Genomic DNA, 19653 nt, shown 5'->3' on the forward strand with positions numbered 1-19653 from the left:
AACGGAGTTACCACCGACTTCCATTGCACACTCCTTAATAATGCCCACAAGATTGTCGTTCATTGCTTCAACACTAAGGTCCTCTTCCTGAGTTAAAGCCGAATACCTGTTCTGCAGCTTGATCTGGAATTCCTCTATTTTCCCTCTTACCGCTAACTCATTGATCGGCTTCTTATGTACCAGTTTCTTCCGTTCCCTCCTTAGGTCTAGGCTAATTCGAGTTCTTACCATCCTGTGGTCACTGCAGCGCACCTTGTCGAGCACGTCCACATCTTGTTATGATGCCAGGGTTAGCGCAGAGTATGAAGTCTATTTCATTTCTAGTCTCGCCATTCGGGCTCCTCCACGTCCACTTTTGGCTATCCTGCTTGCGGAAGAAGGTATTCATTATCCGCATATAATTCTGTTCTGCAAACTCTACTAATAACTCTCCCCTGCTATTTCTAGTCCCTATGCCATACTCCCCCACTGACTTGTCTCCAGCCTGTTTCTTGCCTACCCTTGCATTGAAGTCGCCCATCAGTATGGTGTATTTTGTTTTGGCTTTACTCATTGCCGATTCCACGTCTTCATAGAAGCTTTCGACTTCCTGGTCATCATGACTGGATGTAGGGGTGCAGACCTGTACAATCTTCATTTTGTACCTCTTATTAAGTTTCACAACAAGACCTGCCACCCTCTCATTAATTCTATAGAATTCTTGTATGTTACCAGCTATATCCTTATTAATCAGAAATCCAACTCCTAGTTCTCTTCTCTCCGCTAAGCCCCGGTAGCACAGGACGTGCCCGCTTTTTAGCACTGTATATGCTTCTTTTGGCCTCCTAACTTCACTGAGCCCTATTATATCCCATTTCCTGCCCTCTAATTCCTCCAATAGCACTGCTAGACTCACCTCACTAGATAACATTCTAGCATTAAACATTGCCAGGTTCATATTCCAATGGCGGCCTGTCCGGATATTCAGTCCACCGCAAATGTCCTGTATGGGCGGTGCGTGGGAGCGGATGATCGGCAATGCACGTCGCATTCTTGACTCAATGCTCATGCAGTCACATCAACGGCTCACGCATGACATTCTTGCAACCTTTTTGGCAGATGTTGCGGCCATCATTAATGCCAGGCACATCACTCCCACTTCATCTGACCCCGAAGATCCCACAATCCTAACTCCAGTGACCATTTTAACCCAAAAACATGGAACCGCATCTATAAAAACTGGGCACTTAGACACAAGCAACCTCTACAAACGGCACTGGCATCTAGTGCAAAACCTGGCTGATGAGTTCTGGAAGCGCTGGCACACAACGTATGTCACTACTTTGCAGCAACGGCGAAAATGGCAAGCAGCAAAGCCCGACCTCAAAGACGACGACGTCGTTCTACTCGGAGATAAAGAAGCAACCCACAATGACTGGCCTGTCGGAGTGATTACACGAAACAAGCCCAAGGCGCGGATGGAAGGGTGCGCAAGGTCGAGCTGAAAACAGCCAAAGACACGGTCGTGAAAACATTCTTCCGATCAACAACAGAAGTGGTATGTTTGCTGTCACTGTGGGATACTGGCGGTGTCCAACAATGAAAGACACCAGATCTATCTATCTGTGCGAATCGCGAACGCATGGCAGGACTTTTCTTTCAAGAGGGATGCGGGCCTTCCTTACTTTTATTTCTTTCTCTTTCACTCACCCTTTGCGGACTCCGAGCTGCGCGCGACAGAAAGGACCCGCTCGCTCCGTTCGGTTCCTGGAAGTGACCCAGTGACGACGCTTCAAGGTGTCGGGTGATGTTTCTCGGGCCTGGGGGACGGCGACGGGTATGAAAACCACGGTTGGAAAAGCGCGAGACAGGCAGACTCGCCCCACCAGCCCTAGAGACAGGACCACCTTTTTATGGGCTAAAACTGAACGTTTTGTGTATTTTTTACTTACTTTTTTTACCTTCTTAGTGTAATTAAAGTTTGTTTTAAATGTTAAACTGCCTTCGACCCGTTATCTAGCTGGACAGCGGACACTTCGATCCCGTCAAGTACAATCCGCAAGGCCAGTATATGTGTTATCGGCTAAAAACAAAATAGGTAGTGTGTGTTCTTGGGTAAAAAGTAAGTTCGAAAGTAAGGATCATGCAAGGAAACAATGTAGTATTAAACATCCGAGTAAGAACCAATTTGTCGATTGCGCGAAGAACGTTGTCAAGTGTGTGGACATGTGGTCATGTGTATGAAGGGCAGACTGCGAGGTGCATTAACACGAGACAAAGGGAACACTTGTCAAGTCTGAAAGGTCACCCTAGTACGCATTTGGCATTGCATTGTCAAGAACATGCTTGCTCACCTTGTCTTATAAGCACCGACATATTGTTTAGGCACAGAAATAAAACCACGAGAGAAATTGTGGAAGCTCACTGGATTGCAAAACTAAATGAAAATGCATGAGTCATCCTTCTGTTTCATTGTTAGATAAAGAGAATTCGCTCCTGTCATCATACCTTTAACACATTTTCATTTTAAGTGCTTGTTTTACGCTCTTTACTGTTTTTATGTTGACCGGGTAGCGTTGATCCATGGCATTTTATCACAAGTGTTGTTATATGCCCTATTGGCATGTTCTGTTGACTGGATAGCACAGGTCTGTGGGTACTTAAGCAGGTGGTTCTTCGAAAATAAACCCAGTTGTCAGAAAGCGCTTGTCCTCATGTTGCTCCTTTTCTTTGTCCCTGTTTGTTTTGCGCACAAAAAGTTATTTTAAAAATGAATCTGTTCTGACTAGGCCGATTCGCAGTTATGCATCTATCGCTTCATCGCAAACTGATTGGCGAAAACACAGCATGCACAAAGGTATGAGCCGCCTGCGGATCCCTTTGAAGAGAGGGCACGCGTGACCGAGCAATGTATGCAGTTGCGCGGAGTAGAAGTAGCCCCCTCCCTCCCGTGCTGCCTCTCCGCTTTCCTCCCTTTCGCACATGAGATTGAGCCCCTGGCGCCCGGTCGCAAAATACGCAGTTGCTGCCGGGCACAACGCTGCCCCCCTCCCTCTCGTCCCCAGTGGCCTCTCGCAGAACAGAAGACTTTGCGTTTACTCTTCGCTTTCTTCCCTTGCGTGCTTTTCACTCACGCACACAGCATGCTTTATGCAGAACACCATGGCGACGCTTACAGCAAAATATGCCTGGAGTGTCAAAATAATTGCTCTCGCAATAAAAGGAATCGTAAACATAAGTGTTAGACTTATGATGCATAGACTGCTTCTAATGTAAGTCTTCAGAGTCTCGAATTTGCGCACCAGAAGTGGTACCGCACTATATGCGAAACATTTTTCAAAAGCTGTGCAAGGCAAAATACGAGACCAAGCAGCCGCGTGTGCCTGGCAGTCTATGCATACGATCGTTATGTGCCCTCACATTCGTTGGCCAGGTGGTTCCTACATTCTTTTAGTGTCGTACAGCCACTGTAAAACTGCAACTTTGGCCGCCAACTCCCAACAAAACAGCACTAGTTAGGCCTAGCTGGCGGGGTTGTCGTGCGACATCTCGTCGCAATCAGCTTGCCCTTGGTATATTTTAATTACTCGTATATTTTTTATTTATTTGATACCTGCTTTGCCATTACAGCCATTATCACAGAGGGGTACAATTACAGCAGAGGGGTACAAATGGCCCGAAGTTCCCCCTCTTCAATTCAAGAAGAATAAACACAAAATCCCTTTTATGAAGCACGGAAAAAATCAAAAGCAATAATGTTAAAAATATCAGACGACAGAATGTTCTAATCGTTTATTTACCTCACACACACACACAAAAAAATATATAGTGAAAGGCATCACCTCTTAAGGAATCTCGTCTATATTCAAGTCATGGTCTCATCTTTGGGAGACATACCTCGGCATTTTAAAACACAACTCTCTATCGATGCCAGTTTTCAAGTAATATACATAATAAAAATAATTTTAATCTATGATTTCCACGGCAGTCTTCCAATTTGTCCCAATTTAGTGCTTTTTTTACTCTCCATCATACAAAGTGTCCTATCATAATTACCAAGGACAAACCAGACAGCTCTGTCCTGCACTTCTTCAAGTTAGTCTGCAAGCTCAGCAGTGTGTGGATACCAGCAAATGCTCTCATAATCAAGTACATTATGCACATGGGTGAAACGTAATTGTTCTTTAAAGGGCCCCTCACCAGGTCTGGCCATTATGAGCTGACAAGCGCGGAGCACACAATGCGTGCTAACGATTCTGTTTGCAAAGAATTACATAGCAGCGGTCAGACCTGTGATTCAGCAGAGGGTGCTAAGAATCTCTGGGTCCAAACAGGCCGCCATTGGAATCTGAACCTGGCAACGTTTAACGCTAGAACGTTATCTAGTGACGCGAGTCTAGCAGTGCTATTGAAGCAATTAGAAGGTACTAAATGGGATATAATAGGGCTCAGTGAAGTTAGGAAGACGAAAGAAGCATATAAAGTGCTAAAAAGCGGGTACATCCTGTGCTACCGGGGCTTAGTGGAGAGACGAGAACTAGGAGTTGGATTTCTGATTAATAAGGATATAGCTGGTAACATACAAGAATTCTATAGCATTAACGAGAGTGTGGCAGGTCTTGTCGTGAAATTTAATAATTGGTACAAGTTGAAGGTCGTACAGGTCTATGCCCCTACATCCAGTCATGATGATCAGGAAGTCGAAAGCTTCTATGAAGACGAGGAATCGGCAATGAGTAAAGCCAAAACAAAATACACCATACTGATGGGTGACTTCAATGCAAGGGTAGGCAAGAAACAGGCTGGAGACAAGTCAGTGGGGGAGTATGGCATAGGGACTAGAAATAGCAGGGGAGAGTTATTAGTAGAGTTTGCAGAACAGAATTATATGTGGATAATGAATACCTTCTTCCGCAAGCAGGATAGCCAAAAGTGGACATGGAGGAGCCCGAATGGCGAGACTAGAAATGAAATAGACTTCATACTCTGCGCTAACCCTGGCATCATAACAAGATGTGGACGTGCTCGACAAGGTGCACTGCAGTGACCATAGGATGGTAAGAACTCGAATTAGGCTAGACTTGAGGAGGGAACGGAAGAAACTGGTACTTCAGAAGCCGATCAATGAGTTAGCAGTAAGGGGAAAAATAGAGGAATTCCAGATCAAGCTACAGAACAGATATTTGGCTTTAACTCAGGAAGAGGACCTTAGTGTTAAAATAATGAACGACAATCTTATGGGCATCATTAAGGAGTGTGCAATAGAAGTCGGTGGTAACTTCGTCAGACAGGATACCAGTAAGCTATCGCAGGAGACGAAAGATCTGATTAAGAAACACCAATGTATGAAAGCTTCTAACCTTACAGCGAGTACGGGTGGCTAGAGCTTAGTCAAGCTGCACAGATGCAGCTTTTTTCTCTGGCCCCCTATTTTCGCAGTAACAATGTATTGTCTGCGGCGAAAATAAAACTTGATTGATTGATTGATTGATTGATTGATTGATTGATTGATTGATTGATTGATTGATTGAATAGAACTCGCAGAACTTTCAAAGTCAATCAACAAGTGTAAGACAGCCGATATAAGGAAGTATAATATGGATAGAATTGAACATGCTCTAAGGAATGGAGGAAGCCTGAAAGCAGTGAAGAAGAAACTAGGAATAGGCATGAATCAGATGTAAACGTCAAGAGAAAAAGCCGGCAATGTCATTAATAATATGGATGAGATATTTCAAGTGGCTGAGGAGTTCTATAGAGATTTATACAGTGCCAGTGGCACCCACGAGGATAATGGAAGAGGGAACTGTCTACAGGAATTTCACATCCCACAAGTAACGCCGGAACAAGTAAAGAAAGCCTTGGGAGCTATGCAAACGGGGAAGGCAGCTAGGGAGGATCAAGTAACAGGAGATTTGTTAAAGGATGGTGGGCAGATTGTTCTGGAGGAACTGGCCACCCTGTATACGCAATGCCTCATGACCTCAAGCATACCAGAATCTTGGAACAACGCCAACATAATCTTAATCCATAAGAAAGGGGACGCCAAAGACTTGAAAAATTATCGACCGATCAGCTTAATGTCCGTTGCGTACAAAGTATTTACTAAGGTAATCGCAAATAGAATCAGGGACACCTCAGACTTCTGCCAACCAAAGGACCAGGCAGGATTACGTAAAGGCTATACTCAACAATAGACCGTATTGAGACTACCAATCAGGTGATAGAGAAATGTGTAGAACATAACTAACCCTTATATATAGCTTTCATTGATTACGAGAAAGCGTTTGATTCAGTCAAAACCTCAGCAGTCATGCAGGCATTACGGAATCAGGGTGTAGACATACTGAAATATATCTGAAATATATCTATAGCGGGTCCACAGCCACCGTATTCCTCCATAAAGAAAGCAACAAAATCCCAATAAAGAAGGGCGTTAGGCAGGAAGATACGATCTCTCCAATGCTATTCACAGCGTGTTTACAGGAGGTATTCAGAGACCTGGATTGTGAAGAATTGGGGATAAGAGTTAATGGAGAATACCTTAGTAATTTGCAATTCGCTGATGAATCTTAGTAACTCAGGGGACCAATTGCAATGCATGCTCACTGACCTGGACAGGCAAAGCAGAAGGGTGGGTCTGAAAATTAATTTGCAGAAAACTAAAGTAATGCTTAACGGTCTCGGAAGAGAACAACAGTTTACGATAGGTAGTGAGGCACTGGAAGTGGTAAGGGAGTACACCTACTTAGTGTGGGTGGTGACCGCGGATCCGGATCATGGGACTGAAATAATCAGAAGAATAAGAATGGGCTGGGGTGCGTTTGGCAGGCATCCTCAGATCATGAACAGCAGGTTGCCATTATCTCTCAAGAGAAAAGTTTATAACCAGCTGTGTCTTACCAGTACTCACCTACGGGGTAGAAACCTGGAGGCTTACGAAAAGGGTTCTACTGAAATTGAGGACGACACAACGAGCTATGGAAAGAAGAATGATGGGTGTAACATTAAGGGATAAGAAAAGAGTATAATGGGTGAGGGAACAAACGCGAGTTAATGACATCTTAGTTGAAATCAAGAAAAAGAAATGGGCATGGGCAGGACATGTAATGAGGAGGGAAGATAACCGATGGCCATTAAGGGTTACGGACTGGATTCCAGGAGAAGGGAAGCGTAGCAGGGGGCGGCAGAAAGTTAGGTGGGCAGATGAGATTAAGATGTTTGCAGGGACAATATGATCACAATTAGCACATGACCGGGGTAGTTGGAGAAGTATGGGAGAGGCCTTTGCCTTGCAGTGGGCGTAGCCAGGCTGCTGATGATGATGACTAGCTACGCGCCGCAGAAAGGTCTGAAATTTCAATCCGAATGCCGTTATCCCTTTCTCTTGCAGCGCCGGCGCTCCAAACCGGACGGTGACGTACTCGTGTTCCTGCACCTATGTACTCGTGGCCGCAGTGTGACGTCACTCGTGGCGACATGTGACTTTGAGAATTATTGAAGGCAACATTTGCTGTTTGTGTAATATGTTGCTTGAAAAGACGAAGTAAAGCTTAAAGAAATAATGAAACACAAACCGAATGTCAGCAAGTTTTTGTTTTGCTTTGCATCGCAGCAAGAGAGATGTACTTCCGTTTCGTCTGCTTGTTCCCATGGACGTGGAGTCACGTGCGCAGGTACCGAAACTATGCCATTTTCTACTGTGCTCCAGAGCATGATCATGCTCTGCGATCCGCTTGTTCTGCCTCAGTACTCGTGTAGCACTGAATTATATCACTAGTCATGTGTCCTTGCATACAGTGCACTAAATAGCGCGCTGCGCGAAATGAGTCCACCACAACAGCTCGCGCGCAATGCTGTCAGCAAAAGTGCACAGCGCCGGGAAAAAAAATTTAAGACCGAGGAGGAAAAAAATGAAGGCGGGGCTCGTGATGTATGCGCCATGCCATCCTTAAGGTCGGGTATGGGAGAATGCAGGAAAGGAATTTTGCTTGCGGAGGCTAGACGGGGAAAGTGGAGGGAGTGTCTCGCTATGCAGTGGAGGTCGACTCCAAAAATCATGAGTTCGCAGCACTGAAATATTTCTGCCTCAACTATTCATGAGCTGATTTGAAATATTTGTGTGGCAGAACACTCCCTAGAGGACATGTAACAGCTTCCAGCGTATAACCAAAATTTGCTATGAGGCGTGGTGAGGGGCCCTATAAGCTACCTTTGTAGTCAGCTAAAGTTACGTCTTAAAATACCCATAGCCGCAATTGCTTTGTTTCTAGTATAGTTTACATGCCTGTTCCATCTGAACTCTCCAGCAAACAATGGACCAAAATATCTTTAATTTGCCACATTGTCAACAAGAACATTGTTTAAGAACATAGTTTATAGTGTAATACTTGACATCATGAGAGCACCCCCCTTCCTGGTAAATATGACAGTCACACTCTTTTTGACATTAAGTGACATTTCCCATTTATCGCACCATGAGGCAGTCAAATTCAAATCATGCTAAAGTGCTTGCTCATCAGGTGCACTCTCAATAGCTCTGTACACTATACCATCATCAGCAAACATTCTAAACAAAGATGTGATACCAAAAGCAATGTCATTGATGTACAGCAAAAATAAAAAAAGACCCAGAAAGAATAGAACGACAGAAAGCTGAGCTAGTTGGTGGACCACACCAACAACACGAACGCCGGCGTTCCTGTTGTCCACTTCTCTACTCTTGTGTCCTGTCTGCACGGCTCACCTCTTTTTTCCAGAAAGAATCACTGGGTCATCACAGGTTCTTTAAGTACATTCCATAATAGTTCAATGCCACGTGTGCCAACTGCTCAGAATTGTGTTAGTCTCTATTGTTGCCACTACCATTTTAGTTCTGCTTTTTCCAGTATGTTCTCAGTGTTTGCAGCGTATTTTTCAGTATGTTTTATCAAGTTCTGTTCTCAGCAAATGGTGCTCATTTTCATTATTTATTCACCCTAATATGTTATGTAATGTTACGTAACCTCTGTGTAATGCCTGTAAAAGGGCCTTTCGGGTACATGAATCAAAAGAAAATGCTCAAATCATTCACCAATGTATCGAAAGTTAGAAAATAGAATTCAAATGCCAAATGGAGTGCTTTGTGGTCTGTCTTGTTGCATAGGTACACATTTCTAGCAGGCTTCTTTTTGCAACAGATACATGTTGAACAGTAATGTCGGCTACAATAATATTGTGATCACTCACACCAGCTAACACGTGCATGTTTGATACAATACTTGGTGTATCGGAGAATAAATAAAGCATGCAGCCCATGCCATCTTTAACCAATGCATTGTTTAGAAACTGATGTAACATTTCTTTATTCACAAAAACAAAGAAAGCTGTATATGTACTCCTGGTGACACTATATATAGGTGTGCTGCACAACCAGGCTATGTTGGAGAGTTTACAATCGCCCCATAATAAAGTGTGATCCCTTCAAATCGCTTCAAGAAAAGTCAATTGAGCAAACTTCTGATAAGACACTCCAGAAAGTCGGTAGTATGATCTTAGAGCCACAATTAGTACATGACCGGGGTAGTTGGAGAAGTATGGGAGAGGCCTTTGCCCTGCATTGGGCGTAACCAGGCTGCTGCTGATGATAATGATCTTAGAAGTTGTCCCATTTTTCGTCCGCAGTTTGCAGAAAACAGATATGTTCATATTCGTATATAGTAGAATCTCGTTCATACATTTAAAAAAAAACACACAAAAAAACTTACTAACCAGGAAAACGTACGATCCGAATTACTAAAAAATTGGAGACTCAACTATTGTTTACATCTACGTAACACGAACCGTTAGGTGGATAGTTGCTACGAGACCAGACACCGCTGGTTGTGCTCCGCCCGCCCGAGATGCGCTTTGTGTTTTAAGAGGGCGACCAGAAACCAAAGCGAAATCCAGCAGGCAGGTGACGCTGGATGCCGAAGTGAAATGAGATGCCCACGTCGCCCCGCCTGCAGCAGGGAAGGCGTATGGATTATTGCCTGCTAAAAGCGTGCAGTACCCTACCAACGGCACTACGCACCATGCGCTGTAAAACAGATAGGTGAAGATGCTTATGGCAACAGGTTCGGCGGCAATAGCTGTGAATGCGGGGTACGACGACCCAGGCAGAAATTTACTGGTAGCAGAATAAGAAACTGTGTGCGCCATCCTTTCACGTGGGGAAACACGACGATATATACTACCACTAGCCCATCTTCGTTTATAGAACTTGTAACCGTCCATTTTGTTAAACTATTATTTCTCACGACGTTTTTGCTATCTTATAAGAATCCACTCCCTATGTCTGAGACATTTAAGGTAATAAACTGAACTGAGACGGGCGGCTATATTGGGGGCGAGGAGTTACGGAGTCGCCATCTGTCGGAAGCACCTCCCTTGTGTATTGGCGGTGAGTTCCACCACTGGAAAAACTAGCACAACCGTCGGCGTGACGTGGCAAGAGGGATCACATTGTGATGACCCACTTATGGGGGCAAAGGTTCGGGTACTCAATGTTTTAACGGTTCTCTTAGGCGGAGCCTTCGAGAACCCAATTGAGGACAAAGCCGTTGGTTTGAACACACACACAAACTTTTAATGAAACAAAAGAAAGCTTAGAATAAGTAGAAGAAAATAGAAAACAAACACTCAAATAGGCATAATCGCAGATAGAAACACACATGGGGCTTGCATGCGGTTAACGAGTACGCAAGTCCGGGCTTGCCACGAGAGCGGGGACGCGTCACAGTCTCAACGCGGCGACAGGCTAGCGAAAGGAGTGGCGCCGGTCTCACCATAGGTCGCGGTACAAGCTGATCGACCGGGCAAGCGACATGAGCGCGCCAGCTCTGGCTAGGCGAGGTAAAGCTGGCGGCTGGGTGGCAGGAGTCGACGGCGGCGGCGTTCTGGCCGGGCAGCTGGATGTAGAGCTCGGGCCCGTAGCCCGACGGCTCTTGTCTCGCCCATGGGCGCAGAAGCTCGAACGCCGGCCTCGGGCAGCAGGCAGCACGACAGACGGGGCGGCGTTCTGGCCGGGCAGCTGGCTTAGAACTCGGGCCCGAAGCCCGACTGTTCTCGTCCTGCCCACTGGCGCAGAAGCTCACCGGCCTTGAGGAGCTGGCGGCACGCTCAGGTAGACGGGCGACGCACAGGAACAGGTTGGCAGGAGGCCCCGGTCGGGTGAAGTCCTGGTGGGCTTGGGTCCGGAACCCGACGGCCCGTCTTCAACGCCCGCTCCGGTGGTTGACCTCCTCCTGCCGTCGCTTCCTGGGACTCTCCTGGCGTCTCCCCGGCGTCTCCCTGCGTGTCCTCGAGTGTCCGCTCTTTCTGCCAGCGCATCACGCCTTTTCTTGTCTGGCCGATTTGGCATTCTCGGATTGGCTGCCTGACTCCCCGTGGTCTTTTCCGATTGGTTGCTTTTCTTCTTTTTGTTGTTTCATGCGCCGCGCGTTCTCGTGCCGGACGCTCTTCGGCGTCGTTGTTTTCCTCCTTCCACCTCGGCGCGCGTGCCCTCAGTGTCGTCTGCTCCTGACCGTCCCGAACACCGCACCGTGTCGCGCACCACACATCACACACGTGGACACAGCGGCCGCGTCGGCTGCTTCGGAAGCGCCGAAGTGAGCTGAAAACGAAAGCTCAAAACGAGAGCTGAAAATGCCGCGGTTCTGATTAAGTGGTGAGGCCTTACCGCCTTGGATGTCTGCTTGACAACATTTGAAAATACTATAATAGGTAGCGGCTGCCTTTGGAGGCGTGTAGCATGGTAGGCTACTGCTCAGTGCCGCAGTGCCGTACGCGCGACGAAGCCTTGTGTCAGCCTTATTCACACGTACCTTCAGGGAAAGGAGCTGCGTGAAGCTTGCATGCGAAACTTAGAACCGGCAGACAGCCATCAGCTACAACTCGGGTATGCAGCAAGCACAAACGTGAGGAACATTTCTACTACGACGCCGGGATTGCGCGATGTTCGATGAGTACCAGAAAGCGCGCACTGAGACGCTCGCCCGCGCCTGCTGCCCGGCTGATGTCATGATGGTTTGGTCTGTGAACTTGTTGATGCTAGATAATGGCAAGTTCACTGGAACGGAAAGGGAGCGGTAAGACACACATTAAAAAAAAGGCACGGCATATGATCATGTTTGTGTTATGAAAGGATGCACTGGATTACGAAAAACAAGCAGAGGGAAATCGTACGCTGAGAAGACCGATAAACATACAGTGCGACGCAACTTGAGAAATAATATTGAAATGTCCAAGAATTTAGAAGACAAAGAAAGATTGAACTGTTGCAACGGGAGGCGCTTCTGACAGATGGCGACTCCATAACTCCTCGCTGCCAATAGTATGAGGGATCACGCAGCGCGCTCCTCATAGCTTTCGCTTACGGCGCTCTATAAAAACACCATGCAGCAGCCCTCCTGTACATTTATGTAGGTACTCTCAAAACGAGGGAAGTTTTTGATTGTCAATATAATAATCTTGGGCAAACTGAAAGCACAGAATGGTTTACAGACGCTATCTCTTTACCTGATACGTACGGTGAACGCCACTGCGCGAGGTCATCGCGATGGAGTCTCCCGAACCAGCTTCTTGCAATAAAGGTAGGCAAACGCTGAGAGTAAACTATGTGAAATATGTTTTTATAGTGGGCTGTCTGTATAACCAAATGGGGCATAGGAGAATGAAGCCTCAATGCAGTGATAGCATATGAGTTTGCAGCGACCGACTGCGCGTCTGCATGCATGTCCGCGCACAATGTTTTGCTTTCGCTGTGAGCGCGTTTTCGCACTGTGCCGTGAGCTTTAGGTCGCAGCACATGAGCATTTGACAGTGCACTAGCAACCATTGTTGCGTGGACGGTATCAGAACTGCAATTTCGTTATAGAAACTTCGACGCCTACGGCAACTGTGCATGATGTGCCGTCGCAATGATTCAATATTTTTTTGCCTTCTAAATTCTTGGACATTTCAATATCATTTCTCAAGTCGCGTCGCACTGTATGTTTATCGGTCTTCTCAGCGTGCGATTCCCTCTGCTTCTTTTTCCTAACCCAGTGCATTAATTTATAACACAAACATGACCATATGCCATGCCCTTTTTTTTTAATGTACGTCTTACCGCTCCCTTTTTGTTCCAGTGAACTTGCCAGTTAGCATCAACAAGTTCATAGACCAAACCGTCATGACATTAGCCGGGCAGTGGGCGTGGGCGCGCGTCTCAGTGCACGTTCGGCTACTCACCGAGCATCGCGCAGTCCCGGCACCGTAGCAGAAATCTTCCTCGCGTCTGTGCTTGCTGCATACCTGAGTTGTAGCCGATGGCTGTCTGCCAGTTCTAAGTTTCGCCAGCCAAGGTTCACGCAGCTCCTTGCCCTGCGGCTACGTGTGAATAAGGCTGACAGTGAGCTCTCTATTGCTTTAGTCCGGCACACAGGTACCGAGCAGTAGCCTACCATGCTGCATGCCTCCAAAGGCAGCCACTGCCTATTATAGTACTTTCACATGTTGTCAAGCAGACGCCCAAGGCGGCAAAGCCTCAGCACTTAATGAGAACAACGGTGCAGGTGGGACTGTAAACTTTCGTGTTCAGCTCGCTTCGACGCTTCCGAAGCAGCCGATGCGGCCGCGGTGCCCACGTGATCCCTCATGCCACATCACGTACAGGCTCGTCCACTCTTTTAGGGTGAACACGGCTCACCGTGGCCGCGCTTTACGGCCGCGCTCCGCGAGGCGCCAGTGCGTCCGGCGCGGCGGCGCATCGAAGCGAAGCGGCGCAGGCGCACACGGACCCAGGGGAGGTGCCTCGCGTCGTCTGCTACAGCGCTGGAGCGCACCGCCGCTTGCTCTGCTGTACACTTCGCTATACCCAGGTGACTGAGTGCCCGAGGCGGCATTCCGGGAGGGCGCACTTCACTAACCGTAGAATTTTCCAGCTGGTTCGGTCTACAGCTTGTGAACAGCCTGCATAATCAATATACATAAACAGAAGGAAGCTTCTCACCACATAAGTCACTTAGCATGTTTTTTATAAGTGATGAGGGTAAAAATACAGTCATTTTTTTCGCGTTCTCTTTAGGCTGGGTGGGGCTTAGAGGCGACGCTTGATAGTCGTCTCAGGGACGTCACCCAGCCTGAGGCTGTTCTTAATTTCTCGAACGGTGGAGGTCGGGTTTGCAGCAGCCGCCGCGACAATGGTCACTCTTTTCCGGGCTTTACGGGGAGCATCCGCAATTCTTCCATCCTTCTTGTAAGCCTGGACGATTCTATTTACAGTTTTCAGTGGCCTTTTTGTCATCTCCGATATAACGCGTTAAGAATAGTTTTGTAGGCACAGATCTACAATGCGTCGTCTTTCTTTTTCCAGTACCCGCGACATTGCTAGTTTCCAAAGCGCACCGGGGAAATGAAATTATCCTGCACTGTTACATCGTTTTTATCGCCGAAGTGCCATGGCAACCAGCAACTGAACAAAGTGCAATTCATAATGCAAATCGACGGAAATGCATTTAATGGAAAACCTCTGGTGTCTTTCGATTTAAACTAGAAAACTGACATGTAGAATATGGATTTTCCACTTCAATTACCTATTCGAAACGGACGGAAACAGCATTCGCATGCGGCGTGCATTGATTCCAAGGAGAAAAAAACAACAACAACAAAAAAACGTCGACGCCATATGTTTTACTTCACCTAATCAATGTAATCAAATAATTGGCCGACGATTCCTCAAGATGAGAATGCGACAACTCGCGTCAGGTTGCCGTCAGAGGACCGGCACCGCTTCGGTGATTTTACACAAGCTGTGACAGCAAAAATGAATTTAGTTTTTTTTATAGGATGCAGAAACATGAAAAGGGGGAGTGAAACCGCCTCCAAATCAGTTGCTATGCCGGGGAGAGCACTTTCCTACATCGCGTAAAGCGCTCCATGCTCTTCTACCAGCGACATTAACGCGTCAATATGAGAGTGCGAAGCAGCGGATATCACTTCTTAGTTGTTGTCGAAGTAATAGTATTGCCCTCCTTAATGGTAAAATCCATGGCAAACATGATAATGCGTGATTGAACAATCGCTCTCTAACTTTCTGCGAAATTTATAGCGGGCTTCGGTCGTTTTCTTAAGTCAATTAAGCACATTCGTTCTAGCATCAAGACATGCGCGAAACGGCGCGCTAGGCTCATCACATGATGACTCCAACCAAGAGCGCGCCTAATAGGTTTCTCGATATGCACTACACCAAGTGCTGTGAGAGTAAAATAAGAGGGCCCCAGCCTAATAAAAAGCGCGAAAAAATGACTGTATTTTTACCCTCATCACTTATAAAAACATGCTAAGTGACTTATGTGGTGAGAAGCTTGCTTCTGTTTATGTTCTATTTTATGTTTAATTCTACGGTTAGTGAAGTGCGCCCTCCCGGAGTGCCGCCTCGGGCACTCAGTCACCTGGGTCTAGCGAAGTGTACAGCAGAGCAAGCGGCGGTGCGCTCCAGCGCTGTAGCAGACGACGCGAGGCACCTCCCCTGGGTCCGTGTGCGCCTGCGCCGCTTCGCTTCGATGCGCCGCCGCGCCGGACGCACTGGCGCCCCGCGGAGCGCGGCCACGGTGAGCCGTGTTCCATAGAGTTTTGTAATTTTGTAGGAAACTCTATGCCGTGTTCACCCTAAGAGTGGACGAGCCTGTACATCACGCTGACGGTGGCGCCAGCTTTTCCAGTGGTGGAGCTCACCCGAAAAACCATTTTCAATTGCGCGCGCCTTAGGCCTTTTCTTGTTCACATGGGATCTAGTGGCCGGGAAACGTGTACGATCGTAGTCTGCAGCAGGAAATGGCAGTGCGTTTCGGCTATCGCCTATTAAAAGTGTGCACTACACTTCCGACGACACCACGCGCTGTGAAACAGGCGAAGATGCTTATCGCAACTGGATTGGCGGTGAGAGCTGTAAATGCCACGTGTGACGACCCCGGAGAAGATTTGCTGGTTGAGTGCGTGTCGGTGTTTTCACGTGAGATGGGCATGTGAGTATAATGGTGAAGCTGCCGCGGCAGGTAGCTATATACTGTACTCGATTGCGCGCGCCTCACGCATTCTTGAGAGATGGTTTTAGGCGCGAAGAATAAAATGGGGAACACAGAATAAAAGGCACGGACAGGCGCACACTCGCAACTGATTTTTATTTTCCCCGATGCTTCACTTATAACATAACTGCTTGTTGGCCTAGTTGGTGCTTGCTAAAAGGCATGTTTTTTTGCTGCAATTGAACACTTTTAGGATTAGGATTCTTAGATTTAAATTTAGGAGATTAGGATTCTTGGCACAAGTAGATTTCAAGCAGCACGTGAGCTGATGGAAGCCTACTATATAAAAAAGAAAGGTACAAATTGCATTAGTGATACATCTACCATGCTCTATAAATCGGAAACAAGATTGCTTGACCGCTGGGTTACGTAGATCTGTAAACAGCCAGCGCATGCGTGTATGTATATATATATTCTTGGGTCACAGCCCAAGATAAATCAGTTGGAAGTACCGCCCGTGTTGTCTTTATGTGTCTTCCTTTTGTGAGTGTTCAGTTGCGGCAAAAAAAAAAAAAAAAACATGTCATTTAGCTTCACTTATTCACCCTCAGACTTGCGAACAGGAACATACACGGGTGAGATCACATGAAATACAAACCAAACCTAATCATATCCTATCAGCCAGGTAACTAAACTCATTCTTGTGAAGACACAACGACGAAACGCTGATACACTGGTCACCAAATTTTCTGATATACGTCGCCTGTGCTAGTTCCAGTGCCACCGTATCCTTACTTTTTCGTAATATACGTGTTTTCCAGTAAAGGTTTACACGTGCGTACGAGCCAGTCCCGTTCTTGATTGATAGAGCATGCTCTCGCAGGCGGTAATTTATACAACGCCCAGTCTGGCCGATGTCAATCTAAAGGAATCTTATACACCACGCCAGCGGGATGTTGTGTGCTTTAAAATGCCCAGATATGTCTCCCACAGACGAGGTCATGACTTGAACATACACGATTCCTTTAGAGGTAACGCCTTTCACTATCTTTTCTTTTTCTTTTCTGTGTGTGTGAGGTAAATAAACGATTAGAATATTCTGTCACCTGATATTTCCAACATTATTTCTGAAGATTTTTTCCATGCTTTCGAAAAGTGATGATGTGTTTATTTTTCTTGAATTGTACCCTTACGCTGTAATGGCTGCAATGGCAAAGCAGGTACCAAATAAATAAAATATACCCATCACGACAACAATTTCAGTGTCTAAAAACCTTAAACGGCCATTGGTGGGCTCTTTCGTTGTTAAGTGAGAAAATGAAGGATTTTGCAGTGCTGCTTACAAGCTGCTCTCAAGCATTCGTGCGAGCACTCTGTTGAACAGAGCTTTTCAGCACAAGTCAACAGACTAACATCAGCAGACTACCTGACCGGCATGCTGTGCAGTGTTGCTGGTGGACTTGTAAAAGAGCTAAAGAAAACCGGAAAACAAACTATGCAGTCACTGCCTTCCAGATCTAGGCTTGCCGTCATTCCTTATGTACGCCGTGTTCCCCACAACATTTATGAAAATTGCGGCCAATGTAGGAATGAGGGTGGTGTGCAATGCCCCTAATAAACTGAGCAGGCTGCACAATGTAGTCAACAGGATGGATACTGTCGCGTGCAAAAGTTTTGATAAGAATCGGGTTCGCAGCTTCATTGACTGCACAATGTAGGTCGTGTATAAAATCCCACTAGATTGTAAATGTTGCTATATTTTGGGCAAACGGGGAGGTGCATTACTGATCGCCTGCGTGAGCATGCCGCTTCACTAAAAGGAAACCTGTACAGTCATCTGGCTGCCTACTGTAACACGTGTGGTTGCACCCCGATCTTTAAGAAATGCGCAATAATTGGCAGATATGGTGAAAAGCGAGCGCGGGAAATCTTTAAGGCATTTTGCATATTTACAAGTGGCGACGCGTGCGTCAGTTCTGCATCCCTCACACTCTCAACAATAGAACTAGATTATCTCAGTGGCTGACGCTTATCCTTCTTTTTCTGTTCTTTAGGCCACATTCAATGATGCCTTTATATGCTGTTTCTACAAATAAAGCATTTGGTTGCAACTCAGCGCTCTGTCCTGTACTCTTTACTTGCTCGTCCTGTGTTGCGCTGTTCCCGTCTTTATTTTGAATTCTGAATTGTCATCACCAGCTGAGCATCTTCATCTTCCTTAGAAATCCAGTTAGCTGTATTATGCTATGACAACGCAATACTTTGAAGAAAGTGCAATATTTTATGTATGTGAAAATGAGAATACTGAAAAACACCTTAAATGCATAAATGTTAGTTAATTCGAGTTTAATGGTGCAAAAGCAACTAAGGCCATGCTGCGCCAGTCACAGGACAATACAAGATCCGATGTTAAAGCAGCAATAGCTGCATTACCTTAAAGTCGATGTAGATAGCCCGTTTCATCTAAAAACTCAAACAAGTTAGTGAATGGCAGTGGTGGATCATCGTTCAATATTAAGGCAGGGTGTAACGGTATATGCAAGTGATACAAATCTTTGAAATGTTTCCGCCTCTGTGTTTCAATATATGGACATGACATAATGATGTGGTTTACTGTAAGCGATTCATGGCATTTCTCACATGTTGGTGGGTTTTCTTTTCCAAGTAGAAAATTGTGTGTAAGATGCTTGTGTCCAATTCGAAGTCAACATAACATAACCTCATAGAACCGTTCTTGGCAAATGCATGATTTCCACTCTCCAAGCAGGGGTTTAGTCATATGTAACTTGTTATTTATGCACGAGTTCCACTCTTGTTGCCATTTTGATGCTAGGGCCTTACGAATCTCTCGGATACTGTCTTTGTATGGGAGTGTTATGCGAGTTATTATTTTGTGCGCTGCCATGGCTGCACTTCTATCTGCTGCTTCATTCCTTGGTATCCCAACATGGCTTGGGACCCCGCAGAATCGTATGGTTCCTCCGTATTTCTTGTTAGAGACCATGTTTAAGATATCGCCAAGCAGGGGTTCAGACGAAGAGTTTAAGTTCAGAGCTCTCAAGATACTTAACGAACCGGTATAAATAATAGCATTCTTCTGCTCGGCGGTAGCAATTTTCTTCACTGCCATCCATATCACATAAACTTTGGCGGTAAAGACTGAAGAAAAATTATTTATCCGAATGCTATTTTCTCAATTTTTTTATACGAGCCCGACACCTACGTATTCTTGTGTTTTAGAGCAGTCAGTGTAAAATTCCGTGTAGTTTTTATATTTTTCTTGAATAGCTTGGAACTCTTGTATTATGTGTTCTTGTGGAATGTCTGTTTTCTCTAGATGTGTTAGTGTCCAATCACACAGCTGTGTAAAATTGCACCACGAGGGCAATCTTGGTGGCCTTTCAGCAACCTGTAGGGCTTCATGAGGAACATCAAAAGTCTGACAGTATTCTTCGTGTCGTAAGTGGCCGAATCATGTTCAGTTTATTTGTGTAATGTACTCGTGATTTGCACTGCATTACGATGTTGTAGCATATATGTTGGGTGATGACCGAATGCTTAATACATAGCAAAGTGGAAGTAGTGCTCTGCAGTGCTGTAATGAAGGCTCATTGCAGTCAACGTATAAACTTTGGACAGGCAATTT

General features: G+C 46.0%; 1 protein-coding gene across 6 annotated transcripts in view; it reads right to left on the reverse strand.

Moving 5' to 3' along the window:
- Positions 1-19653, reverse strand: part of LOC142580199 (RING finger protein 141-like) — a 253897-nt gene that overhangs the window by 225062 nt on the left and 9182 nt on the right. For 3 of the 6 annotated variants that reach the window (XM_075691083.1, XM_075691082.1, XM_075691084.1), the window contains exon 1: positions 9802-10176. The exons of 2 other annotated variants lie outside the window; for them this stretch is intronic. In XM_075691083.1, the coding sequence (XP_075547198.1) occupies positions 9802-10161 (360 nt within the window). In that variant the 5' untranslated portion in view covers positions 10162-10176. Of the gene's footprint in view, positions 1-1689; positions 1710-9801; positions 10177-19653 lie in introns of those variants that run through there. One more of the 6 variants, XM_075691087.1, reaches the window with a different exon arrangement.

The sequence above is a fragment of the Dermacentor variabilis genome, chromosome 4, assembly GCF_050947875.1.
Source record: "Dermacentor variabilis isolate Ectoservices chromosome 4, ASM5094787v1, whole genome shotgun sequence".
Lineage (NCBI taxonomy): Eukaryota > Metazoa > Arthropoda > Arachnida > Ixodida > Ixodidae > Dermacentor > Dermacentor variabilis.